This window comes from Crinia signifera, chromosome 6, assembly GCF_055691185.1.
Source record: "Crinia signifera chromosome 6, ASM5569118v1, whole genome shotgun sequence".
NCBI lineage: Eukaryota > Metazoa > Chordata > Amphibia > Anura > Myobatrachidae > Crinia > Crinia signifera.
This window is the reverse complement of record NC_139222.1, coordinates 220,539,243-220,552,574: the sequence shown is the minus strand read 5'-3', so window position 1 is coordinate 220,552,574 and position 13,332 is coordinate 220,539,243. Positions and strand designations below refer to the sequence as shown.

Sequence of the window (13,332 nt, the reverse complement as noted above, 5' to 3'; positions counted from 1 at the left end):
TGTTGGTATTTTTTCAGTCAAACCCCAGCGCTGTATATTTCCTTTTCTCTCCTGTTATAAATGTGTCCAGGGCAGGAGGTCATCCGCCACCTCTAATGGTGAGGTGGAACATTTTATCCTATACATTGGCCCTGCGCAGTATGTCTCACAGATAAGCACTCTAGTTTGCAGGGGGATGCCAAAAACACCACTGGCCCTGAATCTGCCTAATGGGGGGAGGGGAGGGGTGTAATTAGGTGGCATCGAGAAATGAGTTCCCCCACCTCTGCATGACCACTTTATGCCCTGCTCACAATGCTGAAAAGCAGCTGGGTGATAGGCCGGTAATATAATATTACTTTAGGTGCTTTAGAGGTTACCCAGAGTGTGAAATCTGTGGAAAACCCTGCGATGCTATAACCTTGGGCTGTTAACCTGGTATGCTGTTTACTGCTACAAAATAAAGACACAGACTTCGTCTATATCCAGTGTAGTGATTCCTTATCACTTTATAGATTAAAGACCAAACAAAAATACATACCTTTAGCATCCAAATGCCCCTGTAAATGATAAGAAATGAAATAACTAAAGGATAAAAATACAGTACAGCCTACTATTTAAAATGTTATGACAATTGTGTGCTATTACCTTTATATTAGTACTTAATACAAAATAGATTTTAAAACATTAACAAAAATTTAAAAAATAATCGATAACTGAATGAAGGGGAGATGAGAAAAACTTGCAGAGCCACAGCCCATACTTTGGTTTGGAGTACAGAACTTGCTTTGAAGGTTCATGAGTTTTTGTTTTGGACCATGTTTTGTACACTGTGGGGGAAATTTACTAAGAACACGAATACGCTTTTTTCTTATTCTTAATACGAATTAATATGAATGCATACGGCTGTTTTAGCCGCATGCAAATTCGTGTTCCTGGGGATAATTTACAAAGCAGTCAAATACGACTGCTTTGTAATCCTCGATGGCGTATTCATTCGTATGAATTTGTATATGCCCGCTAAAACAAATTCGTATAGGCAGTCTGCATGGATCAGTCAGATCTGTGCAGGCTTCAGTGTAAGAAAAAAAATAAAAAAAAAATAAAAAAAAAATAAAAAATGGCGTGGGGTCTCAAAGAGCCGTGGCTGGTTTTAAAAAATCAGGGGAAAAAATGCGTAGGGCTCCACTGACTTTTTAAAACCAGCCCCAGGCTCCAGGGATGGGTCTGGTTCCCAAAATACGGGGGACAGAATGAATAGGGGTCCCCTGTATTTTAAGAACCAGCCCCAGGCCCAACCAGCCAGCAGGGTAATGCCACAGCCGGTGCTGGCCAAAGCATTAACCCTACCGATCAGTCAGCCCTACCAGGGGTGCTGGGGAAGTGGGGACCCCCCCAAAAAAGGACTAACCTGGGGGACCCCCTCTCCAGGACTTACACGGACCCAGGGCTACATACAGGCTCAAGAAAGGTAAGTATGTGTGTGATTTGTATGTATTAAACTTTTATTTTACATGGGTGTCAGTGTGTGTTTTTTTTTTACTTTTTCTATTACTTTGGGTCTCTAAGTCCCAGCATGTGGGGGAGGCTTGCTGGGACTCTTCGTTTCACAGTTTTAGACAATAGTATTTCATTCAAATTTTTACACTTTAATCAGCCCGGTACCCAATGCCAAGGGGTACCGGGGACAGCACCAGGCTTCAGCCTAGCCAGGTAAGTCCTGGAGGGGGGACCCCTTTATTGGGGGGGTCCCCACTTCCCCAGGACCCCTGGCCAGGCTGACTGATCGGTAGGGTTAATGCTTTGGCTGGGGGACTTGTATAAAAAGTCTCCCCCGTCTGGTTCTTAAAATACGGGAGACCCCTATTCATTTTGTCCCCTATATTTTGGGAACAAGACCCGTCCCTGGAGCCTGGGGCTGGTTTTAAAAAGTCAGCGAAGCCCTATGCATTTTTTCCCCTGATTTTTTAAATGCAGCCCTGGCTCTTTGAGCCTGGTGCTGGTTACGCCGTTTTTTAAATTTATTTCTCTATTTTTTTACACTGAAGCCTGCACAGATCTGACTGATCCGTGCAGGCTAAAGCCAAATACGCCAGGAAATTGAAGTCTATTTTCCTGGCGTATTTGGCCTGCAATTATCGGCAGTTTGCCAATAATTAGCAGCCGTATGGTAAATTAGGAATCTCCATTCTTTTGAATGGTGATTCCTATTCGTATTTCCCGATAGCATGTAAATTCGTATTTGTAAATACAAATATGAATGTGCCATCAATACGAATTGGCGTATTTTTGTGATACTAAATCCCAAAAATACAATTGTGTAAAAAATAGGTGTATTTCTGTATACGAATACACCTATTTTTTTTTATCATTTTAGCTTAGTAAATTTCCCCCTGTACTGTATGTTACAAGTGATTAATTCTTACAATGAAAATGATGGCAATTACATATTAATAAATATTTCCTGAAACATGATATAGCATTATTTAGCAAATTACCATAATATTAAAATTAAATATTTAAACTAAGCTATCTTTAAAAAACCCACAATAATAGTAATATGCTAGAGTATAATTCGAGACAAAAGGGGAAAATTTACTAGGGTGTGGTAATGTGTCGGCCATTTGTGTGACCATTGCCAGGTCAACCTTTTGTAATTTTTGACCATAAGCACAGTTGACCTTTTACCTATTGACCTTTAACCATGTCAGCCTATTGCATATTGACTATGCCAGCATGGACGATGTAATGGTTAGCATTACTTACTCACAGCACTGACCTCATGAGTTCACTTCCCATCATTGCCCTAAGTGTCCAGGGTTTGTATAGTCTCCAAAATCCCCCAAAATATAAACATTAACCCTAGAATGTGTGTCCGTGTACATGTAGTAGGGAATGTAGATTGTAAGCTCAACTGGGGCAGGGACTGATGTGAATGTTCAAAATATTCTCTGTAAAGGGCTGCGGAATATGTGTGCGCTATATAAGAAACTGATAATAAATAAATAAATGCCTATCCATTGACTGGAACTCAATTTGCTAACCAGCACTTTTCAATACCTCTGTGCTATGATTTAAAGGGAAAATAATATTATTATTACAACACCAGACATATTTTGTATTAAATATATTTGCCCCTTAAAATCCAGACCAGCCTTTAATTTATTAACATTTTTCTTCTACACTACTGTCTACCTTCACCTCATACAGTATGTCTTTAATCAATGGTATGTAAATACTTTTACATATGTATGTGTTCTCTTATGTTTTCGTATTTGCTCCACCACAGTTACCATCATCTTGATACGCTAAAGTCATATGCTCTCATATACAAAACTGTCTCTATGGTAAACTAACTAATTGCACAATATAGTAAATCAAAATCAGTACTGTACCCTCAGTATATCTTCTGGACTTATAGAACGGCACACAGTTCGCACTATATACAATGCATTTTCTCTTGTTCCTAAAAGCACAAAAAAGGGTAAAACAAAATATTAACCTTTGTATATCTCAATAATGTATCTTATAACATTAACATTATATCCGGAGAATGTTAGTGTTTTAAGTATGTGGGGATGGGTGGTGTTTGTGCTGTGTTTCCAAATGAGAAATTCCCTTTACAGAGATAAAATTGGAACATTTTTGATCAATTGAGGGTTGAGTATTCCTTATTTTCAGTTCAAATCTTCCAGAAAGTTTTTAAATGTAGTATCAGATGGCTTGTGTTGTGGTACCAATCACCCAGCTCCTAAATGTTAATTTTCAAACATGGCCAGTTACATGGCAAGTAGGAGCTGAATGGCAGGTACTTTATCTCCATCTCAATCAGTCGATTTTTGTTCGATTTTAGATGGATTCAAATCGATCCTAATGAATGTTGTGCTTCCAGGGCTAGAACACACATTTACTAACATTTAAAAATGACTATTAAAAAAAAAATCAGTAAATGTGTGTTTTAACCCTGGTTATTGATAAATATACCCCCATCAGAAATTGTGGGCCTGGGACTACCAAAATATGCAGGGCCCCCTTCTCTTTTTCGAACACCTGGAATGCCTGGTGAGACCAGTGTCTGCAGCTCCGGCAAGGCTGCTCCACCTCTACATTGCTTCAAGGGAAATACAAAGTATACTTTATACCCCTTACTGTCTTCCCAGGACTGGAGTCTCGGCAGTCCCCCGCCCCCCTTCCCCACCTGTGGCTCTCCCCGCATGCCTTGCCACAGTTTTGTTGGAGATCAATCTCACTTCACTACGATATCTACAGTGTTCGATTCACAGACCACCCTACCGATGAGTCGCTTATTAATTTCAGTTTGTCAAAAGTTTTGAAAAGTGAAAATGTTTTTCATTTAATGGACCCTTATTGGCCTTTGAGGGTTCACTCAAGGGAGTCTGTGTATTGTGTTGTATTCAGAAAGTCATAAGCTTTCCAACGACATATCACAATGCATGGAAACAACAGAAATAGCATGGACACTTATGACAGCATCCTTAAGGGCTCATCCGATTAAACCCATCCTCGAACTTAGATCATCCCTTAAGATGATAAGGTAGGTTGCACAGTTTGAAGACGATAAGTCAAATCATTTGATAGTTATCGTGGAACATCCATACACACACACACAAAAATTGTTCAATTCAGATTATAACACTTTTAATTTTTTCTGGGAGTGGAGTAATGAACCAGTGGAGAAACTGCCTACAGCAACCAGTTTCTAATTAGCATTTACCAAAAACATTCTATATCATGATAGGTACAATAAAAGCTGGTTGGGTGCTATGGACAATTTCACAACTATATATATTGTTTTGAAAGGGGGCCTGACTCCTAAATCCACCTGTGATTGCGGGGCCCAATTATTGCGGATGGTCAGGGACTATCTTCTAATTTGTTCAATGTTTTTGTGATTAGCTTGTATGCAGCATTTCTTACAAGCGGTCTCTTTTGGCTCTTTAAACTACTGTACACATACAGTAACAATGCATATTAATTTTCATGGTTTCCCTGTAACTGGGAAATACTCATTCAAAAAGTTATGTTGTGTAGACAGATTTGTTTCTCTCACTGCCTTTAGATCCAACAGGTCTGCCGTGTAGAAACCATATTCGGTCGACGATGTCTTGATCAACCAGGTGGATTACTTATAATTGATTGTGACTAGTTAGATACCTAAAATTGGTCAGCATACACTAGATCAACATTGACAGAAGGTTGGCACAAGCAAATGGTCGACATGGTCATGATCGACACTGACAAGGTCGACACAAGTGTTTTATGGTTTTTTTTTTTAAAGTTGACTTGTTCATACTTTACCATCCCAGTGGCCAATGAAGGAGAATAAAATAGTGTGTCAAGTGCAGCTAGATACCGTGCCAAAAGTATGGCGAGCGCAGCAGTCCACTTAAACTCTGTCCACACAAAAACTTAAAAAACGAGTGTCAACCTTTTCATTGTCGACCACTTTCCTGTCAACCTTTTGCTTGAGTGGATTTTCTGTTACTGTCTATCTAGATGCTGCCATCAATTTTTAGGCGTCTAACTAGTCTCGGTTGACCATTAATGGTCGACCAAGTCTTTGTTGCTCTAGACATTGCAGATCTTCTATATCATAACCATAGAAACAGATCTGAGTTTATCAATCTGTTGGCTGAATTCAAGAGGAACGAAAACAGACAAATCTGGGTAACAGAATTCTCTGATCATGTACTGTAACATAACTGTATTTTAAAGTGTTTTATAAACTTCAATCAATCAATCAATCAATCAATCAATCAATCACTAATAAGACATATGTTCCGCACCTATATTATTCTTGTATGTCTCCAGGTGATTTAGCACTGTTTCTGTCAGCATTCGTTTTTCCACTTCATAATCTAAATTAGTCTCTAAGATATACCATAGTTCAGGTGGGAATGTGCTTGGACTTCTCGCATTGTGGTTTTCTGTTATCTGCCACAATAAAAGTGTAAATACATACTTTGTTAAATCAGAACATTGGCATGGAGCATGCACGTTCCTGTTGCGGAAAATTACTGTACAGAAGCAAGCTGTTGTCAACATATCAGTATTAGATAATCACTAATGGGGCCCATACTGTACATAAGCAATCAGCTGGGGCAATTCTACATTTCCAGGTGATTGTGTACAAAGTCGGTAATGTATGGGGTTCACCAATCACTGATTCCGACCAAAACGGAATAGCTAACGCAGGCTATCCATGTTATTACATGTTGAATTTCATGACCAATCAGTCTATTTGTAGACTGTTACCAGCATTTTTCTATTAAAATGGGCACTTTTCTGTGAATCACAGTATTATGTATTAGCATATAGTAGTGGATTGGGAAACCGTTAAACCGGGAGAACAAACTGCAGATCGGGGGAGCAAACTGCAGAAACTGTGAATTTTTAATTCTCAACAGTACTCACTTGATAGAAGCTCTCTATTGGCTGAATCTGCCTGAGATCATAAACTTAAATATCTTTAGTACAATGTAACAGAACTTTTCCAGCTGGCAAGTCACAACTTCTGGGCCTCCTATACATTCTGTGAACATTTTTTACAAACATCACTATATTGACAATATAAATGAATTGAAATCCTGACTTCAAAATTTTACCTCATTTACAAATTCAAACACATTGAAATGAGCCAGCTCTTGGAATGGGCGTCTGCCATACAGCAGTACGGAATAAAAGGTTGCAGCTAGCATCCATGCATCCGAATACTTGGAAAAGCCTTTGTTGGCAAGAGTTTCAGGAGCGCTAAAGTAAGCTGCAACATCCTCATTATTGCCACCTTATGTAGGAGAGATGTACATTGTGTTAGTCATTTGGATATTGATATTAATGGTACATTGATTTTAGTTTTTTTAATGACAGTTCCTGAAAAACAATCTTCAATAATGAACACTTTCAGATCTACAAATTATTTTTTTACATATTGTTAATTTGAAAAAGTCACAATATTTGTATTATATGGGTGTGTTTCTGCTGGCTATATGGGAGGAATGATCTATAGTATTTATAGTGTCCATTTTAAGTGCATGTAGGTTCGCTAACCCTGGTGCAAAAGGTGTAATTGCACAACTCTGCATAGCCTGTATTGCATCAATACATGGAAACGCTGTCTAGAAGCAAAGTCTCATTAACAGGGTTGTAACTAGGTGTTTGCGAGCAGTTCCGCCACCTAGGGCGTAAGACATTGTCAAAGCAACCTGCACCTGTAACAGTAGAATTGTTGCAAAGCCACTAGGAGCGTCCAAAGGAGGCACTGAGCATGCATCATGCATCCTGCAGTCTGGGGTGCCACCTGGAACTAAATACCTTCTGGGCTGTGGGCTTATTCTTGGTCCTGGTGGCTCCAACCCCTCAGCATGACACCATTATGTCAAATGTTCAGGGTATGGATAGCTAAGGCACTGTCTCTTACCACCCAAGACCGGTGATAATGCACTAGCCAATAATATGCAAGTTACAGGGCCAAATGTAATAAGGTGTGATAATTAGAAAGTGAGTTATTTTGGGAGAGTTTTCCCATTTTTTTTTAAAGCAGCACTCATTTACACTGAAAAACTAGGTTGATTTTGCTGTGTAATTGATTGCCGCTTTAAAAATATGGGGGGGATTTCAACACAATTGCGCTGCTGGGTATAGTAAATTAAGAACTCCAAGTCAAGTATGGGTATGACCAGAAAGGAATGAGACTGGACACGCTTGTAGAAATTGATATTTTATAAATGTAAAAAATTATTCAACCACATATACATATACAATAACACTAAAATATATATAAAAGCATATTAGGAATAAATCTTGAATAGTGAGGTGTCTCCAAGGTGGGGTAGATTCCCAATAATAGGGTTTAACTCAGTTCCGAAGAGATAGATAAAGCGCTATATTATGCAGTCATGAATTATGGATGCCCGATTAGCATGTAGACAAACACGCACTAGGTGGTAAGGCAGTTCTTATTTGTAAAATAGAATAATTTTTCTCACCCAGATGATTGTAGGTAACGGGGAGCCAAATAGGTGTTTGTTTAGCTCAACCCAGGTATCCCTCCAGGAGGCAGGGACAAGACCGGAGAACGCTGTATGTAAAGCGGCTGTAGTGATTGCGCTCAGTAGCGCTCCGTGGCGTTAGTAGCCTGTGGCCCCTTGTAAGATGATCCGGGGGACTTAGCACGGTCACAGCTTGTGTTTGCAGATGCTCGTCGGAGCTGTTTAAGACGGTAGCTGAGTTGGCAATCTGCCGGTGGCCGCGTGAGACGCCGGCTTTGAATTAGCGGCAAACGCTGGGAGTCAGCTGTGCGCTGTGCGGCTGGAGACTGGGTCGGAAGTGAAGCCTTGGAGACACGTCTGTATTGCGTCAACGCGTTTCGTACCCTCACAGGACGGGAACTTTTTCAAGACAAGTACTGACCCACTGTGTGGGAGCTTTATTTAAAGGGCTAATTAGATCAGAAACAATCATTAAATTAAGTACAAAACTTAGAAAACTTAAAAAACAAGCGCGTCCAGAATGATACAATATAATATTGTCTATACATCACAATATTCTCCGTTAAGGGAGTAATTAACAAGTGTCATTTATCATCAGGAAAATCTTCTTTTAGCATATAAGAGTCTTAATTAGCTATTTTCTTTAAGCGAGAGAGTAATTGTAAAGCACATTGGTGAAAAGTCACCTGATTATTTTGAGTAGCAAGGAGAGAGAGGTATAAGTAAATATTGGTATATCTACATTATTAGATACATTAAGAGTGAAATTGCGATTATCTTTATCTTAGAAGATACACTATGTAGCCTAATCCAGATATAGAAATAAAGAATCAAAAATCAACACACATATAAAGCAAGACAATAATATAAAGGATAATAATTGATAATAATAATACTAAGTAAATATACATCTATGTACTGGTGTATACAGAAAGAAAATATTTTCCCCCATACTTTAAGTATAGCGGTAGACTGTACATCGCATAGATTTATTCAAGAATCATTTCACATTTATCCATATCAAATTAATATCATATCAAACATATCATTTATATCGAGGTAATATTATGTATCTAAGTGTATATTGGGGGTATTAAACTTGTATAAATAATTCATATGATTAAACAGGTATTATTGGGGGGATAAGCCTACAGAGGAAGCCTATAAAATAAGCTTCACATTCTGTCGACAGTACCCTATCGACATATGTCGTCGCAAAGATTTATGTCTACTAAGACCCAAGAAAAGAAATATTACAAATAAAATATATATTAGCAACTTATGTTCCACATACAATATCTTTAGATTATTTTAAGTTTTATTTTATTTTATTTTATATTATATATATATGTAAACTTATAATTATAATTGTATTCCCCATTCCAATGGTTTGGGGAAAAAAAGTCTGTGTGGGGTTGGGGTAAGGGAGAACTGCAAACCAGAGACATCACACAATTTGTGCGTATCTCTAGTAGAACTCCTGTCACCCCAATCCCACACAGATAGATTCAGAAAATATAGCACTAAGGATATTACATACAGCTATTCTAGTGTCATTCAATCAATGCAAGAAAAATCGAGGGCCTCATTCAAGCCTTGTGGGCTCAATGTTTCTAATTTAAAGATCCAAGCTGTCTCTGCCAGGCAGAGCTTTTTAAATCGGTCTCCCCCCCTTTTAGTGTTCATAATATGTTCAATCCCCATTATTGTGAGACCTTTGGGGTCCCCATCATGTTTTTGGCAGAAATGACGGGGAACACTATGATTTTGTATTCTTTTTTGTATATTACCTTTGTGTTCTCTAAATCTACTTTTAATGCTTCTGGTAGTACGGCCCACATATTGCAACTTACATGGACATTCCAGGATATACACACAATAGCTAGTTTCACAATTAATAAATTGTTTACATTGAAAAGTTTTCTTGTTTGTAAATGATGTAATATTATTAATTCCATTTAATATGTACTTACATGTGAGACAAATATTTTTATTACATCTGAAACTACCTGGGGGTTTAGGTGGGAGCCATGTGGGTTTTGATATAGTAGTGATTGAAGGGAGAAGAGAAGGATCTTTAAATTAGAAACATTGAGCCCACAAGGCTTGAATGAGGCCCTCGATTTTTCTTGCATTGATTGAATGACACTAGAATAGCTGTATGTAATATCCTTAGTGCTATATTTTCTGAATCTATCTGTGTGGGATTGGGGTGACAGGAGTTCTACTAGAGATACGCACAAATTGTGTGATGTCTCTGGTTTGCAGTTCTCCCTTACCCCAACCCCACACAGACTTTTTTTCCCCAAACCATTGGAATGGGGAATACAATTATAATTATAAGTTTACATATATATAATATAAAATAAAATAAAATAAAACTTAAAATAATCTAAAGATATTGTATGTGGAACATAAGTTGCTAATATATATTTTATTTGTAATATTTCTTTTCTTGGGTCTTAGTAGACATAAATCTTTGCGACGACATATGTCGATAGGGTACTGTCGACAGAATGTGAAGCTTATTTTATAGGCTTCCTCTGTAGGCTTATCCCCCCAATAATACCTGTTTAATCATATGAATTATTTATACAAGTTTAATACCCCCAATATACACTTAGATACATAATATTACCTCGATATAAATGATATGTTTGATATGATATTAATTTGATATGGATAAATGTGAAATGATTCTTGAATAAATCTATGCGATGTACAGTCTACCGCTATACTTAAAGTATGGGGGAAAATATTTTCTTTCTGTATACACCAGTACATAGATGTATATTTACTTAGTATTATTATTATCAATTATTATCCTTTATATTATTGTCTTGCTTTATATGTGTGTTGATTTTTGATTCTTTATTTCTATATCTGGATTAGGCTACATAGTGTATCTTCTAAGATAAAGATAATCGCAATTTCACTCTTAATGTATCTAATAATGTAGATATACCAATATTTACTTATACCTCTCTCTCCTTGCTACTCAAAATAATCAGGTGACTTTTCACCAATGTGCTTTACAATTACTCTCTCGCTTAAAGAAAATAGCTAATTAAGTCTCTTATATGCTAAAAGAAGATTTTCCTGATGATAAATGACACTTGTTAATTACTCCCTTAACGGAGAATATTGTGATGTATAGACAATATTATATTGTATCATTCTGGACGCGCTTGTTTTTTAAGTTTTCTAAGTTTTGTACTTAATTTAATGATTGTTTCTGATCTAATTAGCCCTTTAAATAAAGCTCCCACACAGTGGGTCAGTACTTGTCTTGAAAAAGTTCCCGTCCTGTGAGGGTACGAAACGCGTTGACGCAATACAGACGTGTCTCCAAGGCTTCACTTCCGACCCAGTCTCCAGCCGCACAGCACACAGCTGACTCCCAGCGTTTGCCGCTAATTCAAAGCCGGCGTCTCACGCGGCCACCGGCAGATTGCCAACTCAGCTACCGTCTTAAACAGCTCCGACGAGCATCTGCAAACACAAGCTGTGACCGTGCTAAGTCCCCCGGATCATCTTACAAGGGGCCACAGGCTACTAACGCCACAGAGCGCTACTGAGCGCAATCACTACAGCCGCTTTACATACAGCGTTGTCCGGTCTTGTCCCTGCCTCCTGGAGGGATACCTGGGTTGAGCTAAACAAACACCTATTTGGCTCCCCGTTACCTACAATCATCTGGGTGAGAAAAATTATTCTATTTTACAAATAAGAACTGCCTTACCACCTAGTGCGTGTTTGTCTACATGCTAATCGGGCATCCATAATTCATGACTGCATAATATAGCGCTTTATCTATCTCTTCGGAACTGAGTTAAACCCTATTATTGGGAATCTACCCCACCTTGGAGACACCTCACTATTCAAGATTTATTCCTAATATGCTTTTATATATATTTTAGTGTTATTGTATATGTATATGTGGTTGAATAATTTTTTACATTTATAAAATATCAATTTCTACAAGCGTGTCCAGTCTCATTCCTTTCTGGTCATACCCATACTTGACTTGGAGTTCTTAATTTACTATACCCAGCAGCGCAATTGTGTTGAAATCCCCCCCCTAAGTTTTGTCTATATATGAGCCTAGCGAGCTCATTTAACACGTGCAGCAGCTGGTTTTTTGCGTAATAGGTGTATAAAATATAGCACCATTGTTATATCTATTTTTATTGGAGCGCCAGGCAAGTGAATTAGTGGTTACCCTTTGGTACCCTTCCTAATTCACAACCCTCGTGCTTTAAAAATATGGGAAAAAACTCCCAAAAATCTCTCCCTTTCTGATTCTCCCACCCTATTACATTTGGCCCTATGTTTGAAACATGACAGCTGGGAGCTGATTGGCTCGTGAGTTGTCAGCCAATTTATTACTACACTAGGCTTAATAAATATGCCCCAATGTTCTATTGCTTAAAGTTCACAAGTTTATCAAAGGGCCTACATCACAATATATTATGGTACTGTATCTTGCCTTTTGCCATCTACTGTATTTTTTTTTTATAAATTGAACAGTTACAGGTTGAGTATCCCTTATTCAAAAGGCTCGGGACCAGAAAAATTTTGGATAACTGAATATTCCAATGATGTATCTTGCATTTATGTTGTATAAACACATCAAACACATGAAATACACACAAAAAAAGTTTGTGTACTATCTATGGATAAGGGGTACTCAACCTGTAATAAGATTTTATTAAAGTTACATTTCTGCCCTGTGCCAATAATTTCCGGGTAAAGAGTTCTACATGCCGAGATGAAAAATTGAGAAAAGGCGATGTTCTTAAACATGCTACATTTTTAAGTTATAACTGTCTGTTTTGCTGTATTGTAATAAATTCTTAGGATCATAATCTTTTCTTTACTTTTGTTCCTTAACTGGATTGTTAAATAAAATCAATTTGTTTCCATATTTTTATTATGGCTGTTTTGGAACTAATAAAAACATTTTTAAAAAAGTCTGTAAATTTCAATACTGATCTGAGTTAATAAGGTCCATAGGGTGTATGGAGAACGATGATGGGGAAAATTGCTGGGCCTAAAATTGCTCAGTGCACAGTGCACACTGAGCAATTTTTGCCCTCCTGATCAATTTTCCCAGGGGTGGATGGCTTTCCATAGCAGGATGTTATGGAAAGCCGTTCACCCCGTCGCTCATCTGCTGGCAATACCGGTGGCCGCCAGCGATGATGCGGGAGCCGGCATCAGCGCTCACCGCTGGCCCATACTCACTGGGTGGCTTTTAAGCTGAAAGCAACTCAAATTACAAAACTGAGCTGCTTTCAGCTCAAAATCGCCCAGTGTGTATGGGCCTTTACTAGGTTTAAAA

At 38.1% G+C, this 13,332-nt stretch overlaps 1 protein-coding gene across 1 annotated transcript in view; it reads right to left on the bottom strand.

Moving 5' to 3' along the window:
• LOC146007219 (uncharacterized) overlaps positions 1 to 13,332 on the bottom strand; it is a 48,871-nt gene that overhangs the window by 18,582 nt on the left and 16,957 nt on the right. Inside the window, exons 8-11 of the mRNA XM_083145571.1 lie at positions 6,606 to 6,784; positions 5,787 to 5,934; positions 3,375 to 3,445; positions 521 to 539 (exon numbers count right to left, since the gene is read on the bottom strand). Of these exons, the coding sequence (XP_083001697.1) occupies positions 521 to 539; positions 3,375 to 3,445; positions 5,787 to 5,934; positions 6,606 to 6,784 (417 nt within the window). The remainder of the gene's footprint in view (positions 1 to 520; positions 540 to 3,374; positions 3,446 to 5,786; positions 5,935 to 6,605; positions 6,785 to 13,332) is intronic.